This window comes from Cervus elaphus, chromosome 24 (genome assembly GCF_910594005.1).
Source record: "Cervus elaphus chromosome 24, mCerEla1.1, whole genome shotgun sequence".
Taxonomy (NCBI): domain Eukaryota; kingdom Metazoa; phylum Chordata; class Mammalia; order Artiodactyla; family Cervidae; genus Cervus; species Cervus elaphus.
In genome coordinates, this window is record NC_057838.1 from 65,115,978 (window position 1) to 65,138,378 (window position 22,401).

Genomic DNA, 22,401 nt, shown 5'->3' on the forward strand with positions numbered 1-22,401 from the left:
TTTACACTTTGCTTCTTTTTAAACACCAATGTCTACGCAGGAAACCACTACACATCAGCTCATATGGACTGTCCTCATTCCTTGTCAACTTTTCTCCTGAAAGCTTTCTTTCAGAAAAAGAATCATCACCTCGTTAGATTCTCAAAGAGGTTAATGCTCCTCAAAACGTTAAAAACAAGCACAAAAGAAACCAAACACTAGCAAAAAAAATCCAAAACCAAAAAGCAAACCACTGTTCTAAAGTATGTAACTATCAGAAACTTATCTTTAAACTGCTTGGCTAACTGCATATCTGACTTTTTTTATTTTGAGAAATTAAAATACAGAAAAGGAAAACACTGCCTGCTCTCGCCACACAGTACCGACTACTACCATCTGTCGTTTTTGTTTCAGCTCTTTCGCTCTTTCAACTCCTATTAAAGGAGAGAAAATAAACAATCCTAAGTCAGGCTGAAGTCCCTTTGCAGCCCTGCCACTCGCAGCTGTCCTCTCCTTGGAGACCCTACCTGGAGTCTGGGGAGACGGGTTCTTAAAAAGAATTTCATGTCTAGGAGAATGAGTCTCCTGAACTCTGTAGAGGGATCTCTCTTCACTGAAGGATCCAAAACTATGTAACTGTGTCTCTTTACAACCCACCTACCCCCATCCACATGAAGATTTCCTAGGTCCATCTCTGCTTGCTCCATCCCTAAGGTATGCATGCATGCTAAGTCTCTTTAGTCGTGTCCGACTCTTCGCGACTCTATAGACCATAGCCCACGAGGCTCCTCTGTCTATGGAATTCTCCAGGCAAGAATACTGGAGTGGGTTGCCATGCCCTCCCCCAGAGGATCTTCCCGACCCAGGGATTGAACCCGCATCTCTTATCTCTTACGTCTCCTGCATTGCAGGCAGGTTCTTTACCACTAGGGCCACCTGGGAAGCCCATCCCCAAGGTAGACCCTGATGGAAAGTGAAAACCCGGCTCAGAAACATTTACATCAAGTCTTTGGTAGGTTATACGTATGGCACAAGTGTGAGCATCACTAGGAGCCTTAGTCATGGGCTTCAGGCCTGGTCCTGCCATTGACTCTCTGCTTGACCTCAAAGGTGCTTCTCTAATTCTATGGATGTATACATTAAAAGAACTACCACTGTTTGCAAGAACTAAAATAGCAGCTACTGTTTAATGTGCATTTACTATCTACCAGGCTTCTCCCGTGGCTCAGTCGTAAAGAATCTGCCGGCAATGCAGGAGATACACAGGAGATAAGAGTTCGATCCTTGGATTGGGACGATCCCCTGAAGTAAGAAACGGCAACCCACTCCAGTATTCTTGCCTGGAAAATCCATGGACAGAGGAGCCTGGCAGGCTACAGTTCATGGGGGTAGAAAACAATCAGACACAACTGAGAGACTAAACAACAAGAAAAAACTACTATCTTCCAGATAATGTGTTAGGAAACCCATACATGTAATATGTTGAATCTTCACAATAACCCTGTAATGTAAGATTTTTCATTCCATTCTACAAAAGAGGATCAGATTGAGAGATGCTAAATGGCCCAAGGCCAGAGCCAGTAAATAGCACTTGAATTCCAAGCCAGAGCTCTTAACCACAACTCTGCAGTCTCCTGTGATTTAAAGGGTCTCTTCATCGTGCAGGTGAGGCAGCACAGGCCTCCTGGAAGGACAAGCTGGCTGGTGGACCACTTGGCCCCAGTGAGGATGCTAACGACTATGAAAGCAGGGGGGCCACAAGGCTACAGGGCTTCCAACTATGCTTTAAATGACCACTTGCTCTGGAAAGATCTAATCAGAACCCTTTGCAATGACAACCCCGTGTTCTAGGATGAGGCTGAAGGGATGTCAGAAAACTGGGCCACCAAGGCTTGTCTTTCCAGCCCTTAAATCACTCTCTGAGCCCTCTTCCCTCAGCTGGGAAGGCTTGGGTGACAAGAGATAAACAAGTAGGCTACAAATTTCTCTTTCCAGGGATGCATGTTTTTGTTGTTTTTTTCCGTCAAAAAAAGCACACAAAAGGAGAAAAACAAACAAAATCCATGAATCACTGCACACAGGACTTTTTCAAAATCCACTTTTTCTCATAAAAGGCTCTAGGAATTGCCCAAACCTGCTTGGCCTGGCTCAGAACTTGACACCCTACCACAATTTTTTATCTACCTGCAGTACTCAAACTAAGGAACCAATCCATGTGTGAACACTTAAACACTGGCTGCCTTGAAGTAAAAGCTCCATTTAAAAAATCAATAGAAAAAAAAAAATCCATGGCAGTGTCTAGAGGTGACTGACCACACCAGGGAGTGGAGCCTTGTCCTCAGGGGACAGGGCACTGAGCACCTTTCCAGGTAAAGGCCTTTTGAATGCTAGGAAGGGTCCTGGTGACTCAAGTTGTTCACTCTGTGATTGCAACAACCCCGCTGGCTGGGTGTGACTCGGGATCACCTTCAACCTGTATTTAAAAACTCCACTGTTGCACACCAGCTTTGGGACCTTGAGCAGGTTAGTTCCTCAACATCTCTGTCTCTTTGTGTAGGAGATCAAACCAGGTAACCCTGAAGGAAATCAACCCTGAATATTCATTTGAAAGACTGATGCTAAAGCTCCAGTACTTTGGTCACCTGATGTGAAGAACCAACTCATTGGAAAAGCCCCTGATGCTAGGAAAGATTGAGGGCAGGAGAAGAGGGCGACAGAGGAAGAGATGGTTGGATGGCATCACTGAGTCGATGAACATGAACTTGGGCAGACTCCGGGAGATGGTGAAGGACAGGGAAGTCTGGCATGCTGCAGTCCGTGGGGTTGCAGAGTCGGATGTGACTGAGTGACTGAACAGAGCACAGAGCTCACTGGAGGAGAACGGAGACCAGATGGTCTCCCTTACTAGGAAGCCACCCCACTTTAGAAGGAGCCCGGCTCTGCAGGCCCAAGCCCAAGACCCAGCAGGCAAACCAGATGCTGTCCTCGTTCCACTCTCCAAGCCTGCTGGGTGGGCCCGCATTCCTTTAGGATGGGATGCTGTTCGCCTTGCAAAGCTGCAAAGGCACGCAGCTGACCGAAAAGCACGCAGGCCAGAGAGTGCCCAGCTCTCTGGGGCCTGAAACTGATTTTCTCCTTGGAAACTGATCTCTGATCTGGGAAATACTTGGCAGGGAAAGAGAGTTAAAGAGGAGCTGACACGTCATGATGTGGAGGGAGGCTGGAGAGGCCTCACAGAAGTAAAGATGGGAGGATGGCGTGTACCCAGGGGCGGGCAGCCGGACAGCAAGTGGCTGCGGAGAAGGGAGACACGAGCAGAGAGAGGTAGGGGTCTCACCAGAGACGTGAAGGCAGGCAGAGTCACACAGACACGTGATCCACGCTGGGGCCCCGGACAGGCAGTGTCCAGGAGCTGCCTAGGGACTTCCTACACTCAACAATCTGACAATCTCTCAGTTCAGGTCACTCAGTTGTGTCCAACTCTTTGCGACCCGACTCAAACAATCTCTCCAAATAAAAAGAGCTTCAATCTCAACAGCCACAGGCTGAACCCCTCATGGGGTCACTGCAAAGGCTGTGGATATAGTACGGATGGTTCCGGGTGAAACCACACTTCTGACGGGAAAATCTCAACTGGGAGCCAACTTCTCTTCAGGGCTGACCACACGCCATGTTCTCTTTTCTCGTCATTCCTCACAGTCCTGTTCTGTCCCCCAGACGGCTGTGTTCCCATTTTACACAGGCGGAGCTAGCTTACTACACTCTTACTGTGAATGGTGGAGTCGGCAGGAGCCCTGCTCGCTCCACTCCAGGTCCTCATTCAAACAGAAGCTGGAGGCCACGGACCTTGTGAGGGGAACCACCTGCCCTGGCCAGACCATGAAGGTTCCTATAATAACCATTTGCAGGAGATATGTTATCTTACAACAGGTTGTCCTGGTAAGGAATGCAGAACGAACAAGCTACTGCTAACTGAAGAATCTGGGAAAAGTCAAAAGGAGAGAGAGGACGCCAATTCATATATACTGCTAACCTCCCAGAATCCGCCTCGCTGGAATCCATCTTGGCTGAGAGATGTGTGCGCCACCAGGAAGGATGCTGCGTCAGGACGACTGGCCAGAGGCAACCCAGAAACGAACTTCATCACCGTGAAGCCCGAGCCTGCGAGTTGCACACAGAGCAGTTCTCGCGGGCCCATGTACCCTGCTGCTCTCCACCTGGGTGCCCCCTCCCAATAAAGTCTCTTGCTTTGCCAGCACGTGTGTCTCCCTGGACAATTCATTTCCAAGTGTTAGCCAACAGCCTACTCGCTGGCCCTGAAAGGGGTCCCCCTTGCTACAACCTCCTCAGGCAGAAGGGCAAAGATTTCTGCAGCAGATTCCAGGCAGGCTGGACCCGGCCAGTGGCTGGCCCAAGGTCCAATGTCTAGTGACTGCATCAAAATCTCCCAACGTTTATGAAAATACCCAGTCCCAGGCTCCAGCCCCGGCTTCAAGGATTCTGATCCAGAAGGTCCAGGTAAAGCCCAGGAAGCTGTATTTTGTGAGTAAAAGGCACTTCAAGGTTTCAGAATTACTAGGCTAAGACAGAGGTTAGCAATGTCTTGCCAGGGAGGAAGAAAGCACACATTTAGCCAGTTAAGCAAACCTGAAAAGAAGATTAAATGCTAATTCTGGAAATTCTGAAATCTGCCCCCCAATTCCTGATTATAAGAAACAGCTTGGGACTTCCCTTGTGGTCCAGTGGTTAAGACTCTGTGCTCCCAATGCAGGGGGCCTGGGTTGGATCCCTGGTCGGGGAACCAAAATCCCACAGGTCTCAACTAAAGATCTCACATACTGCAACAAAGACTAAAGATCCCTCAACTGAGACCCGGCCTAGCCAAATAAATAAAATCTTTAAAAAACAAAATCAGTTAGATACAAGTAAGTAAAACAAAAGCTGTATAAGAAAATGCTAACTAGGGTTCTAAAGAAGCTTAGAACCAATGTGGGAAAACTACCTAAAAAGGTTAATAGTAATATACGTCCATATACCATTTAAGGCCTAGAAAAATGGTAGGGGTTCAGAACTTGCCCTCCCTGTTCTTGTTTCGCCAACGTGCTTTCAGAGGACAGAGGAAAGAAAGAGAAGTAGAAGCAGTGGGGATTCTCCCTGGCCTTTGCCTTTGGGTGCCTATTTTTAAAAAGGGAAAATGGCACAAGACTTGAGTTGGGCTTTACAATCAGAAAGATCTGGATTTATATCCCAGTTCTACTGTAAAAAGAGAAGGTAGGGGGTCCTGGAAACAGGGAACCAGGGAACCAGGCAGGCATGGCTTTCTGGACACAAGGGAAGCCACTTTAGTCCTCAGCCTTTCTGTGATCTACACCTGGCCTCAATGCCTGCCCTTGAACATATCTTGGTAATTAATGATCTTGAGGGAACTACAAAATGCAGGAAAAAATGGAAAAGCAATGAAGAAACAACAGTTCTCAGATAAAATGGAGCCCTAGTTTTTCTTCAATGGATATACTGAACAGTCTGATACAAACCTTTGAGTTGTTCCACAAGAACTCAAGTGCCCACTCAGCTGGAGGATGGTAACTCCAGGATAAGACCCCAAAGTGGTCACAACCTGAAGATGATATTGCCCTTTTCTTCCCCTTGGTGAAGTGAAGTGAAGTGAAAGTCTGACTCTTTATGACCCCATGGACTGTATAGTCCATGGAATTCTCCAGGCCAGAATACTGACGCCATTCCCTTCTCCAGGGAATCTTCCCAACCCAGGTATCGAACCCAGGTCTCCTGCATTGCAGGTGGATCATTTATCAGCTGAGCCACCAGGGAAGCTGTCCCCTTGGTGACTCCAATCAACTAAAGCTTGGACTCTGCTGACCTCTGCCCCAATTGTAGGCTAACTCCTCTACTCAAGCCCCTTCATGAATATACATGTGCCCTTAGGTTGTTTTCCAGTTTTGCTATTGGTAGACACTTCTTTTGAAAAGATTCCCAGAGTCCCCTTACTTGATGCAATTAGTTAATTCCTCCTTCCCCCATTCTCTGGCTTGGTTGTGTTTTTTGGTTCAACATCCAAGAGTCGACCCTGGAGAAGCGATGGCTACCCACTACAGTATTCTGGCCTGGAGAATTCCATGGACTGTATAGTCCATGCAGTCGCAAAGAGTCGGACACAACTGAGCAACTTTCACGACCAAGAGTCAAAACCCAGGTTTCTGATAACACCACCAGACACTTACCTTAAGACCTCAGACAAGTGACTTAACCTCTCTGAACTTAGTTCCTTATATGTAAAGCAGACATAACACTCACCTTCAGGACTTAACAAAAATTCAATGAGATAAAAACTATGATAGAGTATGTAGTACCTAACAAAAGTGAGACAGCTCAGCCTTCAAAGGCTGAGAGGGGATTTAACAGAATCAGGGTCTGCCCACCGCCTCCTACCCGGGCTTGGAACCTGGTAGACCCGGAAAGATCCAAGTACGCATACAGTCCTAAACGGATGCTCGCCGCCTGGTGCCAAAGACGCCGGCACTGGCGGCTTTAGAGCTGCACATGCCGCCCGCACAGCGATCTAATCAAAGGTAAACCCAACCTGCCGCAGTCTTTCCGGGCGAGCCGAGGCCCGGCATCGACCCGCAGGGCCAGGGGAACCCGGAGGCCGGCGCCGGTACCGCCCGCTGCCGCTACCTGAATGCCATGCACAATGTACACCTTCTCCGCTTCGCTCAGCGCCACAGACGCCATGCTGCCGAGCCTCCCCCGCCGCCTGACGTCATTCGCCCGCGTCGCCCCTCGCCAGGCACGACACCCCCCACCCGCCACCAACCCCGCGCCCGTGCGTCATCAGCCTGCGCGGCGGCCGCTCATGCAGCTGCCGCCGCCGCCACCACCGCCTGGAGCTCGATGGGCTTCTCCTGCGCGCCGCCCTGTGTCTGGCCGAGTCCAGGGAGCCGCGGCGCCTCGTGCCGGGGAGCCATCGCTGCAGCCCAGGGCCGGGTCCCGGGTCGGGGGCTGAAAGGGGAGCGACGACGGCAGCGGCAGCCGGAGCCCCACCGGGGGGGGGTCCTGGGACTGGGGAACTGCCTCCGGCTTCACGGTCAGTCGGGTGAGGAAACTGGGATCGGGTGAGAAAGCTGGGGCGAGACGACAGGCGCGGGCCGATTCCGGAGCCCGAAGGACTAGCGGTGGAAGAGGCGTAGGGCGCAGTTTGCTCAGAGCTGGAGTTGAAGTGGCCGGTCGTGTGCGTGTGTGTGTAAGAAAGAGACCGACCCCAAGTGAGAGGTGGCGGACGTCGCGATTGGCCTGAGAGAGGCTGTCTCTTGGGTCTCCTTCCTGCCCTCTTGTCTTGCATTTCTCTGGCCCATAGGGTGGTGGGTAAGAAAGAGGCGATCAAGCCCTCTTTAGGTCGTTCTCGGTGAGAAGGGTCTGGGCCGGGAGTGAATGCCCGCTAGTCCCGAGACGTCTTCAACTGCACCCCAGGGACTCCCCCACCCCCACCCCCTCTCTCTCTGGGGCTGGCTGACCGAACGCAGACCCCACCGGAACCTTGCAGGATCCCCATGCCCCGGATGGTTGCCGGAGCTTTGTCCCAAAGAGAGTAGAGGGGAGAGTCTTGGTCAACGCTGGCGGGGGGGGGGGGGGGGGGGGGTTGCGGGGGCGCAGTGCCCCGGCGTCCCCAGCGCTTCCCAGCAGGGACTGGAGGCCCTGGCTTGACCGGGTGATCGCTGGGAACCTTGGACAAAAAAAAAAATGCCGGCCCCGGTCGTGACCAAGTAGGAATATGGGCCTTGAATATCCAGAAGGGATACCTGCAAGGTGAACGTGGGGTCACTGAAGGAGCCCATTAAGGCGGGGTTGATAAGGCAGGGAACAGATTTTAAAGGGGCCAAGTAGATAAATGGAGGAAAGTTAACCCAAAATGATAGTAGCAACGAGGGGATCTGATGACTTTTCCAAGTGCCCTACTTTTGAGGAACCTCCCTGTTGTCAGAAGTGAAACTAACCCTTGACTGCTTGATGGTCCAAAGAATGGCCGGTGTTTCTCAGATAGTAACCTCAGTACAGTTTCACAGATAACTCTTGGGAGCCGACTGTTGATGGTCTTTGTGCTAGCTTTGAGACACTGAGAAAAGTGAAACACAGCTTCTGCCCAGAGAAGCTCCCAGGCAGAGGGAAGGCTCCAGAGCCAGCATAAACGCGGTGGTGAAGAGCTGGGACAGTGGCACCAGTGAACATAGTGGGATAGGGAGGTGGTATATCCCCTGAAGAGGGTATGGAGAGGAAGTACCTGCCCACATTCTGAAGCACTAAACTGCTGGGCCCCCAAATTGATGGTCTCTTCTTAGTAGACTGGGCATTTAGTTGTTTCCGGTGTCTCTCCGTAACTCTCTGCAGGTGTACCTATAGGGAGGATGTCTTGCAGTGTTGAATTTTGCCCTCCAGGAAACTCGGAGAGGTAAGCCCGGAAGGGTTTCCTCCTTCATGAAAGTACAGGTGCCCCACCTGTTGGGACACATGCACCTTGAGGCTTTTGTGTGATTGAACGTCTGGATTCTAATGAGCACCTGGGTGATGAGATAACAGGGGACTTCTGATGTTAGAAGTGGTGTCTTGTGCTTGAGATCGCTCAGAAAGAAGAGACCCCGGATGTGAAATTTTAATAGGCAGGATATCTAAGAGGATCGAGGATTTAAAAAGTGGCAGCAAATAGGTCAGAAAAGACATGGATAGAAAATTCTGAGTTTGGATACCATGGGATCATCTTTATGTAAAAATCTTTCAGTGTGTCTTGAAAACTATAGAACATATATTTGAAGTGTTTCCCAGATAAATGACTAAAGATTATTTGCTGGAGAAGGATTGGCAGTATTTGCTAAATAAAATTACAAACAATGTCTGACGTGTTAGCCTAAATTGATATAAGAGATGCAAACAACAGAATGTTCGTTTTAAATTCTCTGCTAAAACAATGACACCTTCACTAACTGTTGTACTTTAATGCAGCCAGAACATTTTTTGTCACATTTGTTGTGATCATACATTAGATATTTCAAAACCCCATAAATTCAGAGTTCTTTTTGGTTTACTGAAGCAGTTTGAAGACTGTACGTTTGCCAGAAAATCAAAACACCAAGGATGGCATATTATTCTATTAACCAGCTTGTTTTCCCATCACTGTCAGATTCTTTTGAGTGTATACTGATTTGTAGGTCCATCTGTCCTAAATCTCTGTATTCTTATTAATTTTGTCTAACAATAACTTAAGCATAACAGTGCTTACTATGTGCCCAGCACTGTTCTGAAGCACTTCACAAAGACTAACTGGTTCAGTTCTATTAACAATAGCCCTGTGAGGCAGGTGCTATTATCCTATTTTACAGATTGGGAAACTGAGGTACAGAGAGATTGTCTTGACCAAGGTCCCAGGTCACATAACTGGGAAGTGGTCGAGTCAGGATTTGAGAGCAGACAGCCTCGCTCCCACACCTGCATTCCTAACCACCCCCTTATGCAGGTGGCCCCTTTCATTTCATTCACCAGAGTATTTGAAGGAGGCCTGTGTTTCTTGTGGGCTTCCCTTGTGGCTCAGCTGGTAAAGAATCCGCCTGCAATGTGGGGGACCTGGGTTCGATCCCTGGGTTGGGGAGATCCCCTGGAGAAGGGAAAGGCTACCCACTCCTGTATTCTGGCCTGGGGAATTCCACGGACTGTATAGTCCAAGGGGTCGCAAAGAGTCAGACACGACTGAGCGACTTTCACACTTCACTTTCTGTTTCTTGTAGGTTTCTCAGGTGGCTCAGTGGTAAAGAATTCACCTGCAATGCAGGAGACGTGGGTTCAATCCCTGGGTCGCGAAGAGCCCTTGGAGAAGGAAATGGCAACCCACTCCAGTTTTCTTGCTTGGGAAACCCTATGGACAGAGGAGCCTGGTGGGCTACAGTCCATGGGGTCGAAAGAGAGTCAGACACGACTGAGCAGCTAAACGACGTATTTGCTATGGGAGTGGTAGTGCCACATAAGCTATCAGTCCAGTCAGTTCAGTCGCTCAGTCGTGTCTGACTCTCTGCGACCCCATGAATCGCAGCACGCCAGGCCTCCCTGTCCATCACCAATTCCCGGAGTCTACTCAAACCCATGTCTTAGTTTTAATTCCAAAAGCAAGGAGTGTGTTCCTTTCTCGAGGGGAATGTTGAGGGTGGTGATTGTAGGAAGCCCCTGTGTCTGTTTCAGCCAGCCCCTTTAGGTAAGGGGAAAGGTTACATACAGACCAAGCAGAGCTTAACTCAATGTAGGCGAGAGCCCTCAACAGCAGAGAAGGCCGGTGGATCTGGTAGAGAGGGCTGAGATAGGCGTGGAGACCCAGGTTCCAACCACGTGCTTACTCCCGGAATAAACGTCTAAGAAGCTCTTCAAACAATCAGGAAGTACTTGTTTGCATGCCTGTGTGTCCCTAGTGTTCCCGTGGGCCTGAAGTGATAAGGAAACCGCAAACACACACCTGCCTAAGAGAAGTTGAAGATTGTATTCTAACTGGGGAGCCCAGGCTCTTGAACTAGCACATGAACAAGACAATAAAATAAAGTGCTCACCTGAGACACATGGCAATTAGATGAGAGGCCTGCCTAGAATGAGGTGCTAATTGGGCAGGCCAGGCATCAAGGGCAACAGGTAAAGAGCTGCTCTTAGCCACTGGCAGCAACAATAACTTTACAGCGATGGAGGAAATCTGTCCCACCTACCCTTGTTAATTACAGCAATAAAAGTAGGTTTAGGGGAGAGCTTGGGGCAGTGCTGAGTTCATGGTGCTGAAATTGCAGAGAGCTCTTAAGATCCCAGCAAGGGAACACTTTATTCCTGGTCTTAAGCAGAGGAAGCCAAGTTTTGGGCCTTTTCCTTTGCGTTCTTCTGCTTAGCAAAGCAGAGCACCAGAAAAGCAAAAGTGAGCTATTGCTGGGGACTGCCCTGGCAGGCCAGTGGTTAAGACTTCGCCTTTCAAGGCAGGGAATATGAGTTCAATCCCTGGCCAGGGAGCTAGGATCCCACATGCCCTGTGGCCAAAAAACTAAAGCATAAAGAAACGGTACTGTGACAAATTCAATAAAGACTTGTAAAAAATGTCACATCAAAACAATCTTTTTTTTTTTTTAAAGAGCTATTGTTTTCTCTGTAGATCTGTTTCCTTTAAACACTTTGCACTTGTCCTGCCTGTGCCTTGTCTTAAAGAACACTCGGTGTAAATAACCTGTCACAGGCCAGCAGGTCTGTCTGTCTCACTATTGTAGAAACCCTGCCTTGTGATTCCAGTGATAGGAAAATTGATGGGAATGCATGGGTAAAGCTTATTCTGCTATAGAGGAAGGGTCTTTGTGTGTGTTTCATTTTAAAAGAATGGCAGAGTGCTTCCCATGTCTTTCATGAGGGCACGTGTGAGAAAGGGGCAGTCACGTGTCCTGATGAGCCTATCTAGAAACATTTAAACACACATACATCCTGGTGGGCTACAATCTGTGGGGTCACAAAGAGTCGGACACGACTGAGCCCCTAACACACACACACACCCCCCCTGTAGCCATTGAAAGTAACAGAGGCTGAAGTAGAAATGGAGGTGTAAAGTCCTGCCATTGACCTGTTGGGGGAACTAAGGAGGCTAATACCACTCCACCTCGAGTTTCTTCCTGGTTTTTTTTGTTTGTTTGTTTTGTTTTTCATTTTTAAATCATTTCCAGAGACAAATGACCAGGTTATTACTGGCTCTCAACTGTAAAGGTAAGAAGACCACCTTGCATGTCCCACCTAATCCAGTCATTCATCTAGGCAATGTGAGGAAACATCAGGAAAACTGTTTCTTTTCATAGTTTCCTCCAAATTGAATGGGCTTCCCTGGTGGCTCAGTGGTAAAGATTCTGCCTGCAATGCAGGAGACACAAGTCTGATCCCTGGGTCAGAAGATCCCCTGGAGAAGGGAATGGCTACCCACTCCAGTATTCTTGCCTGGAGACTCCCATGGACAGAGGAGCCTGGCGGGCTACAGTCCATGGGGTCACACAGAGTCGGACATGACTGAGCACTCATACACACACTCCAAAGTGTAACCATTCAGCTATGTTCAGAGACTTGTTGATTGAACTCTTCAGATTTTCTGGTCAACTTGAGACATGAATACCTCCTGTTCAGGGTCAGTGGTTGAAATGCCCTTGGGTAGGATTGCTTTTTCACCTTTGGATGGTGGCCCTAGGGGGACAAGTACAGTTGACGCAGCAGTTCCCTTGTAGTAAGTTTGGACTTTGCTCTGTACAGAGTGTGCATTCCTAAGTCAAGAAGGAGTAGCAGAGCATCTTGAAAGACGGGTTGGCTAGGAAGATAATGATCTATGCTGGAAAGACTCCAGTGATGCAGACCTTGCCACTAACTTGCTTTGTGACTTTGAACAAGTCAAGCTCTCCAAACCTCATTTTACGTGAAAATGATCTCTCCTAGCAGGTTATAGAAGTCCCAGTAGATCTTGGATTTACAGACATTTAAATACTGAAAAGTGGTCATGTTTAACTTTATATTTTAAGACTTTTCTTTGACTACTTTCTAATGTTTGATGTATTTTAATAGTGCTTTTCCTACTCCACAAAACATTAAATGAAAGAACAAAGGAAGCAGTAATTACATGCCATATTTCACTGAAAAAAATTGAACATGCTCAGGAAAATTGCTCATGGTTGTTGGTGGGTTTCTTTCTGAATATTAACAAAGAATAGGGAAAGGATGTTAAAGGATACTTTTGATCATTTAAAAAAAAATCCAAGAAATTAACAGAGATGTTGAAGTTGTTCCTGAGAACAGAGAAATCAGAATCTGAGCCCTGCAGCAGACCTTAGCAGCCAGCTTCGTCTCCCCTCTTCCTTTATGGATGAGGAAGCTGAGCCCATGGAGCGTAACTGTCTTATCCCAGATTGTGAGTTAGTGAGCAGCAGGTGCAGGGTAGGCTTCTGGCCACTTGACTCCAAACCGAGTCTTCATTCTGCTTTAGTCTGTCTCCAAAGCCCTGCAACAGCTCGTCACGTGGCAGGCAGGGGCAGTGGATGTGTGAAGCCTTGCTTCCTCGGGCCAGACTCCCCCAAGGCCCTGTTCTTGCAGGACTTACAGAACTCGGGGTGAGTGGAATCACCAGGAACCATCCTTGAAGCCTGGCACAATGGCCATAACTGGTTTTCTCTTCCCCTTCCCTAGTTCGTCTTTCAGATCCCTCCAAGCACTTTTGCTTTTAGCCCCTAAAAAAGCCAAGCTTTTGCCTGGGTGATGTCACAGAGGCTGCCTGGCTGCACATGGCACAATGTGGGGCCAGGTGCCATTTTCAACACCCTCAGGTGGGACCCTTTGCTGGGTGCTCTCGGCCTAGCATGGGTGGGCTTTCCCCCCAAATAAGCAGCGTGCTGGAACTTGGCCCTCCCGGAAGTGTCCCCCAGCAGAAGCAGACTTTAGGGCCTCAGCCTTAGGGTGACTCTCCTGGCTGACACTCCATAGTGTTCCTGCTCCCTCAGTGAGGGCAGGACCAGTCTTCTGAACGTCAGCTGGTGTTCAGCCAAGGCCCCACCTTAGGGCCCAAAATGCTCGCGTTCAGCTCTGTGTTCTGTGAACAGCGCTGCACGTGGCCCACGCGATAGTGCCATCTCTGCGTGACCATGTGTGGGCAAGAGATTGAAACTGTGAGTAAGCCAGGGTCACTGGCAGAAACACCAGCACCCCTCCCCCTTCTGGTTCTAGTTAATGGGCAGCATTAACGATCACAGAGAGCAGTTAAGGGTAGGCTCTGCAATGAGAACAGGCTTGGCCGTGTATCCTGTCTCCACTGCTTCCTAGCAGTTCTTGTTTCTCCGCTTGGTCGTGTCCAACTCTTTGCGACCCCATGGCCTGTAGCCCGCCAGGCTCCTCTGTCCATGGGATTTCCCAGGCAAGAATACCAGAGTGGGTTGCCATTTCCTTCTCCAGAGGATCTTGCCAACCCAGGGATAGAACCCGCATTGGCAGATAGATTCTTTACCTCTGAGCCACCAGGGAAGCCCGATTAGTCGGTATCATCCATCAGACCTAGAAAGGAAGTTAGCCACCTCTCTAACTGTTTTATGGAAGCCAGCTGACTCCCTGAGCTTCGTTTCTTTATCCATCTGTAGAAGAGCCTGGGCTAGAGTATGGAAGGGGTCAGCTAGTCCCAACGGTCTCTGTGGGATTTGAGGCTGTGGATTTGAGGGCCGGGCGCTGTGCTCCATTAAAGAGACAGCCCACTAGCAGTGAAACGGCTCACAGAAGAAAGACGGGTCCTTTTCTTTTTTCTTTTTAACAGTATTTTAAGCTCCCCTCAGGAGTGGAAGGAAAGTCTGCCTAGTGTCCATTTCTCAGGTTCTTAAAAGAGAGCCACAAAGTTTAGAGAACTGGCCGTCCCCACTCACTTGAAAGATGAAGACATGAAAGCTAAGTTTCATTTAATGCAGTGACCTCTCCTTAGCACCATGAAATGTGTGCAAGGAAGTAGGAAGCAAAACTCCTGTATTCTGCTTGGTCATTCTCCTGTCCCCCTCTTGCAAAAAAAAAAAAAAGAGGAAAAGCAGCCACATGCTGTTTTCAAAACGTGGTCCGTGGAGGCAGGCAGAGCTGGTTTTGGATCCTGGCTTTATCTGACCTGGGGAATATTATTAAAAGCCTCTACACCTCCCTCTTTCCGTCTCTACAATGAATAATAAAAGCTGCAGTGCTAGGTTGGTGTGAGAACTGAGAGCTGCTGCTCTGTATGCGTCCTCAATCTTAACGGGCGCGCGGCTAACGTTCGTGCCCGCCACCGTTCTTCATCGGAAAGCAGAAGAATTTGACTAAAATCTATTAGATGGTCTTCCTCACTCTAAAATTCTGACTCAGATAGCGATTGTTTTTACCAGTTGATCTCATGTGTGGTCTTGTTTTAATTTTTTTCTCATTGTGGCAATGTGTGATAAAACATGCCCATAAAAAACAAGAATGTGTTACCCAAATGGATGGTAGTTTCTACTGATTCCCAGCGTTTCTGACGTGTATTGTGTGTGTTAGTTGCTCAGTCGTGTCTGACTCTTTGCAACCCCATGGACTGTAGCCTGCCAGGCTCCTCTGTCCATGGGATTCTCCAGGCCAGAATATTGGAGTGGGTTGCCATTCCCTTCCCCAGGGGATCTTCCCAACCCGGGGACTGAATTCAGGTCTCCCTCACTGCAGGCAGATTCTTTACCATCTGAGCCACCAGGGAAGCCCGTGACATAGATTATGTCATCCTATATGTGGGTGTATTTTTTTTTTTTTAATAGATCCAGAAAGCCTAGAGGCAGTACTCTAGCCAGTTTTAGCACAGTAGTACTCGGTTGTAGTAAGCGGAGGAATTGTTAGCCTCCGTGAGTTTTCAAATCCCAGACTTTTTTCTGAAATGGAGACTCATTGTTGGGAGCCTGAGTTTGTACATGAGTGGGTTTTGTAAGAAGATGACTGATTATGAGACAGGAAGGCAACTTTAGCTTACTGACCACTTCCTGATTCCCTTAGTGAATTTTAATGTGTATAGGATTTGCTTTTGGGGTGTGATGTGTTTCTTTTCTTTCTTTCTTCCTCTCCCTCCCCCTCCCCTCTCCTTCTTCCCCTCCGTCCCTCCCTCCCTCCTTTCCTTTCTTTTCTGTTTTTGGTGAAGTTAAGTATGACAGAGACAGGAGGCAGGCAGGGGAAGCCAGACCCTCTTATAGAGAGAGACACAGTGTAGACCCCTTGGACAAGATGCAGAACAGACCCGCAGCTCTGCCTGTTTGGATACTTTCCTGGCCTGGCAGGATACAGTGCAGAGGGGAAGATAAAGCACCTTTCCTTTGGACCACACCCTTACCTTTGGGAAACATTAGAGTGACTCATTCTGGTTTTTTATGAAGCATTTCGAGCATAGTGCTTCATAGCTCATTCTTTTTCTGAGAATCATCTAAAAATGGGTATAAAATTTACAATCCTTTTGGATCCATACGCAAATTAACCGAAATTGTTAAGTAAAGGAATAGATAAATCCATTTTTTACTTGATAAGATTCTTTTCCAAAGCTTCCAGGGAATGGACCTTTTATTCATTTTTGAAGTTGCAGTGCTGGCTTGTGAATACTTTCCTACTTGAAGTTCATTCTTCTAAAACATGAGAGGTTCTGAATCTATACAGTTCCAAGATCTGCTTGTATGCTGCGCTTGAATGCATATGTGGACGTTAGAGCGTTAAGTGGGTGTGGTGTTTTTGGAAGGGAATCCTCACAAAGTTCTTTGAGTTGCCTGTAGGACTTCGGTTTAGATCTAGCTAAGCCGTGTGTGTGTGTGTGTGTGTGTGTGTGTGTGTATACATGTATGTGTGTGTATGTGTGCATGCGTGAGCACTCAGTCATATCTGACTCTTTTTGATCCCATGGACTATAGCCCACCAGGCTCCTCTGTCCGTGAGATTTCCCAGGCAAGAATACTGGAGTGGGTTGCCATTTCCTTCTCCAGGGGATCTTCCTGACCCAGGCATCAAACCTGCATCTCTTCTGTCTCCTGCATTGGCAGGCGGGTTCTCTACCAGCTGGGCCACCATGGAATCCCATGACTTTAGAGAGAGGGTTTATCTTGTCTCAGGAAAACAGCTGGCAATCTGAGAGGGTCTGGGGTTCTTTGGATATTCATTAGATCAAGAACAGTGGGTATTTGGGGGCTCCAATAATCTGATACTGAACTTTTATGTGATGGTCATGTCTTTGACCCTTGTTCATAAAGCGTGGACTTTGGTCAGTTTTCTTAGGCCAGGTGACAAATTTATAAGGATTTGCCCCTCACTCAACAAATAATGATTAATGGAACTTCCCTGGTGGTCCAATGGCTAAAACCCAGGGGGCCTGGGTTCAATCCCTGGTCAGGGAACTAGATCCCGCATGCCACAACTGAGACCTGGTGCAGCCAAATAAATAAATATTCAAAAAATAAGTAAATAAAGTGATTAACCACAGGCATATAGCTGGATTCTGCCCATCACTAAGTGTCAGCACTGGGCCAGGCCAGGAGTCTCAGCTGGCCAACAGCCCACTGTTGCCCACACTGGAATGGGGCCTGTGAGCTTGGCCTCTGAGTCACCACTTTGAAACCCTTTCAGCTGCCCAGCCATGGATAGGCAGCACGGACCTGGGTCCTGAGTGCTACACTGCAGGGGCTCACGGGGCCGTCGGTGGCATTTCACTAAGTACGTTTTTGTCTGCTTATCTGGATTTGTGGAAGCGCACAGTTGTGGCCAAGCATAAGGAAGCACATGTGTTACAGTTGAATCTGGGGGCCATTCTCTGGACCAGAAACAGTGGTGTTTTTTGGACGTTAGCACTCATGTCAGTCATTTCTTGATTTTTGCTCCTGAATCTCCAAGAAGGAAGATGGGATGATTTCCTGAGACTCCGCACACACTACCCCCCACCGCAGAGCTCAGATTGTCATTCTGGACACCGTCTGCCTTATCACTGGTGTCTGTATCTCTGGGGAGCCCCAGGGTGCCTCTGGGCCTGCCAATCTCTCTCTGCTTTGACTTTCGTGGCCCCCAGGCTTACTCCTTTTACCTTCCTGGCCCTCGGGTGCACTCCTCTGTCAGGAGGGAGGAATAGTTACTTCAGGGTTGAATTACTAATGTGTGAGAAAGCCATCTCTCTTTATTTTAGTTACCGTGGTTGATACCTTTGTGTTCTTTTTAAACATGTTTATTTCTTTGCTTGGCTGCATCAGTTGTGGCCCGTGATCGCCGCTGCGCCACGTGGGGTCTTTCCTTGCACAACAGACCCTCTCGTGGTGCACGGGCTCAGTAGTTGTGGGGCTCTGGCTTAGCTGCCCTCGGCATGTGGGATCCTAGTTCCCCAACCGGGGATCGAACCCACGTCCCCTATGCTGAAGGGTGATTCTTAACCCCTGGACCATCAGTGGCTAAGCCATCTATTTCTAATGCTACAAAACCCTTGGCCAAAAAAATACAACTTTATTAAGCTTCTCAGATTTGCATTTTTGACAGATTAAAAGGTTCATGGTAACCCTGCATTGAGCAAAGTCTGTTGGTACCATTTTCCAGCAGCATTTCCTCTCTGTATCACATTGTGGTAATTCTTGCAATATTTCAAGCTTTTTCATTATTATTGTATTTTCTGTGGTGGTCTGCAGTCAGTGATCTTTGATGTTACTACTGTGACACCCTGAAGGCTCAGTCAGTCAGTTTAGTCACTCAGTCGTGTCTGACTCTTTGCAGCCTCCACGGACTGCAGCAAGCCAGGCTTGCCTCTCCATCACCAACTCCCGGAGCTTGCCCAAACTCGTGTCCATTGAGTCGGTGATGCCATCCAACCATCTCATCCTCTGTTGTCCCCTACTCCTCCTGCCTTCTGTCTTTCCCAGCATCCCAGGGTTTTTTCCAAGGAGTCAGTTCTTCACATCAGATGGCCAAACTGTTGGAGTTTCAGCTTTAGCATCAGTCCTTCCAATGAATATTCAGGACTGATTTCCTTTAGGATTGACTTGTTTGATCTCCTTGCAGTCCAAGGGACTCTCAAGAGTCTTCTCCAACACCACAGTTCAGAAGCATCAGTTCTTCGGTGCTCAGCTTTCTTTATAAGTTCAACTCTCACATCCATACATGATTATTGGAAAAACCATAGCTTTGACTAGATGGACCTTTGTTGGCAAAGTAACGTCTCTGCTTTTTAATATGCTGTCTAGGTTTGTCATAGCTTTGCTTCCAAGGAGCAAGCATCTTTTAATTTCATGGCTGCAGTCACCATCTGCAGTGATTTGGAGCCCAAATAAAGTCTCTGTTTCCATTGTTTCCCCATCTGTTTGCCATGAAGTGATGGGACTGGATGCCATGATCTTTGTTTTTTGAATGTTAAGTTTTAAGCCAACTTGTTCACTCTCCTCTTTCATCTTCATCAAGAGGCTCTTTAGTTCTTTGCTTTCTGCCATAAGAGTGGTGTCATCTGCGTATCTGAGATTATTGATATTTCTTCCGGTGATCATGAGTCCAGCTTGTGCTTCATCCAGCCTGGCATTTCACATGATGTACTCTGAATATAACTTAAATAAGCAGGGTGACAATATACAGCCTTGATGTACTCCTTTCCCAATTTGGAACCAGTCTGTTGTTCCATGTCTGGTTCTAACTCTTGCTTCTTGACCTGCATTCAGATTTCTCAGGAGACAGGTCAGGTGGTCTGGTAGTCCCATCTCTTGAAGAATTTTCCAGAGTTTGTTGTGATCTACACTGTCAAAGGCTTTGGCGTAATCAATAAAGCAGAAATATATGTTTTTCTGGAATTCTCTTGCTTTTTCGATGATCCAGTGGATGTTCGCAATTTGATCTCTGGTTCCTCTGCCTTTTCTAAATCCAGCTTGAACATCTGGAAGTTCTCAATTCATGTACTGTTGAAGCCTGGCTTGGAGAATTTTGAGCATTACTTTGCTAGCATGTGAGATGAGTGCAATTGTGTGGTAGTTTGAGCATTCTTTGGCATTGTCTTTCTTTGGGATTGGAATGAAAACTGACCTTTTCCAGTCCTGTGGCCACTGCTGAGTTTTCCAAGTTTGCTGGCATATTGAATGCAGCACTTTCACAGCATCATCTTTTAGGATTTGAAATAGCTCAGCTGGAATTCCATCACTTCCACTAGCTTTGTTCATAGTGATGTTTCTTTCTTAAGGCCCACTTGACTTTGCATTCCAGGATGTCTGGCTCTAGGTGAGTGACCACACCATCGTGGTTATCTGGGTCATAAACATCTTTTCTGAATAGTTCTTCTGTGTATTCTTGCCACCTCTTCTTAATATCTTCTGCTGCTGTTAGGTCCATACCATTTCTGTCCTTTATTGTGCCCATCTTCGCATGAAATGTTCCCTTGGCATCTCTAATTTTTTTGATGAGATCTCTAGTCTTTCCCTGAAAGGCTCAGATGATAGCATTTTTTTTTTTTTTTTTAGCAGTAATGTATTTTTTATTAAGATACGCACATTGTTTTTTAGACATACTATTGCACACTTAATAGACTACAAGATAGTATAAAAATAACTTTTATATGCACTGGGAACCCAAAAAATTCATAGGTTCACTTTGGTGTAATATTCACTTTGTTGAAGTGGTCTTGAATCAAGCCCACAAAGTCTCCTAGGTCTGCCTGTAATTAGAATTGCAAAATGATCACTGCTCTCAGTCCTTCTTTGGAAAACTGGTAACCCCTTACAAGGAGAGAAAACCTAGTTCCTCCAAAGCAGAGCCGAGGCCTGTTGCCTTGGGGCCTCCCTGGGCTCGATGGCCTCTGGTCCCAGAGCCCTCTCATTTGTCTTGCTTGTCGCTGCTGGCATTGCCTTGCTAGAGTGTGGACATGTTCCCCTCACAACTTTCCTCAGAAGCTTTAGTGGTTCACCAGAACCTCCAGGGTGAACTCCCAACTCATCATGAAATCCACGGCTTCTGAAACAACCTACTCCCTACTTTTAAAGCCACATTTTCCCAACAAAGCCCACGTATGTGCATGCGCACTCATTCAGCCCTGGACACCCAGCCACCCCCCAGCACCGCCTCTCCCCCTGCCAGGCCCACCCGCCCCCTTGACTTTGAGCAACACACCTCACCTGGCCCCGTGCCTGCTCTTATCCCTCCCCTCTGAAGTCCTTGCTTCGGAGAAGTCTGTTCATCTCAGTTCTGGGATGTGTGTGTGTGTGGGGGGGGGGGGTTGGGGTTTTTTGGGGGTACTGTTTGCCCCTCTGTTGTGCTGTTCATTAGACACCTATGTGTTAGGATGATCATGGGGTGTGTCTGTCTGGTTTGTGAAGGAACCGTTGATTGGAGCACTCATTCATGCCATATACCAAGATACAAAGCTAAACAAAATGGGACTTGCAGTTTCGTAGAAAAAAGCAGATGGGACTGGTCTTACCAGGCTGGGAGCTGGGGGAGGGCAGGGCAGGGCCCGAGCAGAGCAGCTCACACACATCATTGTCCTTATCACCGCTGGGTGTGCGCGCCCCACACAGCTCCGAGCGCTTAGTGGCTGCGCCATGCATGTCTTTTTGAGTTGAAATGAAGAGAAGGTGCTTGAGAAAGCAAACAGGGGCCAGGGCATAGGGTGCAGAGGGTGGGGAGGGAGACGGGAGGAGGCGGCCCCTTCTGAGGTCTGAGCAGGCTGGCCGGACTGCTGCGGGGGCTTCAGGGACCCACTAGCCTCCCTGTGGGCCTGCCCCCGAGGCTGAGTCCTGCCTGTCTCTGCTCACACAGGACTCATGTCGGGAGTGGGTCTTTGACAAAGAGCCTCACCCCAAGGATTGGCATTTCCCTAATTGGAAAAGGAAAAGAGTGCAGTGTTTGCCTGTTGTCAGTTGTTGTTACTAGTGGCAGGGTGAAGGGAATGTGTACAGTTTGTTTTTCAGGGTGGTGAATTGAATCTTGGGGACCGAGGTTTGGGTGAAGTAGAAATGAGTGACTTTATTGCTTCGCCAGGCAAAAGGGGACACAGCAGGCTCGTGCCCTTAAAACCACGTTTCCCAGCTTAGGGAAGATAGTGAGAAGTTTCATAGTAATTGTTCAAAGAGGGCCTGGCCAGCTCGTGGACATTTCTTCTGATGGGTTGGTGGGGAGGTCCCGTAGCGGTCAACATCGTCACCTGTCAGGTCCAGCTGGTCTGGGGTGTGCATGCTTGTGGGCAGCCTACCATTACTTCTGCCACCTTGGAGGGGTTCAGTATCTGCAGAATAGCTCAAAGTTACTGTTGTGTGCATCCTGCGATGGGGAAGCAGGACTCTGCTCCAAGGCTGCCCCTGGCTCTTTGCTTCTCCCTGGTCTCACATCCTTTCCCTTCCCTGATTAACAACTGCATGAACCTGCCCCTTGGAACTCAGGGAAGGTCCTGGAGGCTGAATGAAGGTTGTTTCCTGTAATCAGAGGAATGGGGGGACACAGGCCTTGTGCCCCAGAGCCCCACAGGGCCCTGCTCGGTATCAGAAAGCTGCGTCCGCTGCGTTTGGAGGGGCTGGGAGTGGAGTAAACTTTCTAGCGTGGCATGTCTTCCTTGGTTTTGATTGGGCTACTTGAAGCTCTAAAGTGTGGGTTGGAACATGCTCTTCAGTTCAGCCCTTAGTGTCTGTCTCTGCCAGCTGCACCCGTGGTGGGGTCCTTGCCAGATCTCAGGGTCCCACTCACCAGTGAGGGGCGGAGCAAACACAACAGCACCTCTGTCCAGCCTTTGGTCTCACGTTGTCTGAAGGTGAAGCATCTGTAACCATGAGTAAGAGTCACAGCGCCTCTATTTCACGGTCCTATCGGGGGCATCCTCCACCGTCTGGAACATGGCCACAGCCCTGAGAGTAATCACAGGAGGCCTCCGAGAGGTGGGCCTAG

At 48.4% G+C, this 22,401-nt stretch overlaps 2 protein-coding genes and 1 long non-coding RNA gene across 9 annotated transcripts in view; 2 read left to right on the plus strand and 1 right to left on the minus strand.

Moving 5' to 3' along the window:
- LOC122683099 overlaps window positions 1–4,237 on the plus strand; it is a 34,873-nt gene extending 30,636 nt beyond the window's left edge. Inside the window, exon 3 of one of the 2 annotated variants that reach the window (XR_006337620.1) lies at window positions 3,910–4,237. This is a non-coding gene — a long non-coding RNA (uncharacterized LOC122683099). Of the gene's footprint in view, window positions 1–2,536; window positions 2,597–3,909 lie in introns of those variants that run through there. The other variant, XR_006337619.1, reaches the window with a different exon arrangement.
- Window positions 1–6,802, minus strand: part of EXOSC7 (exosome component 7) — a 28,648-nt gene extending 21,846 nt beyond the window's left edge. For both annotated transcript variants that reach the window (XM_043886658.1, XM_043886657.1), the window contains exon 1: window positions 6,673–6,802. In XM_043886658.1, coding sequence (XP_043742593.1) covers window positions 6,673–6,729 — 57 coding nt within the window. In that variant the 5' untranslated portion in view covers window positions 6,730–6,802. The remainder of the gene's footprint in view (window positions 1–6,672) is intronic.
- Window positions 6,803–6,832: 30 nt separating this feature from the next.
- The window catches only part of ZDHHC3 (zinc finger DHHC-type palmitoyltransferase 3), a 59,317-nt gene continuing 43,748 nt past the window's right edge, over window positions 6,833–22,401 (plus strand). The window contains exon 1 of one of the 5 annotated variants that reach the window (XM_043886654.1): window positions 6,833–7,081. The gene's annotated coding sequence lies outside the window, so the exon portion shown is untranslated. Of the gene's footprint in view, window positions 7,091–22,401 lie in introns of all 5 variants that reach the window. The other 4 variants (XM_043886650.1, XM_043886651.1, XM_043886653.1 and 1 more) reach the window with 4 other exon arrangements.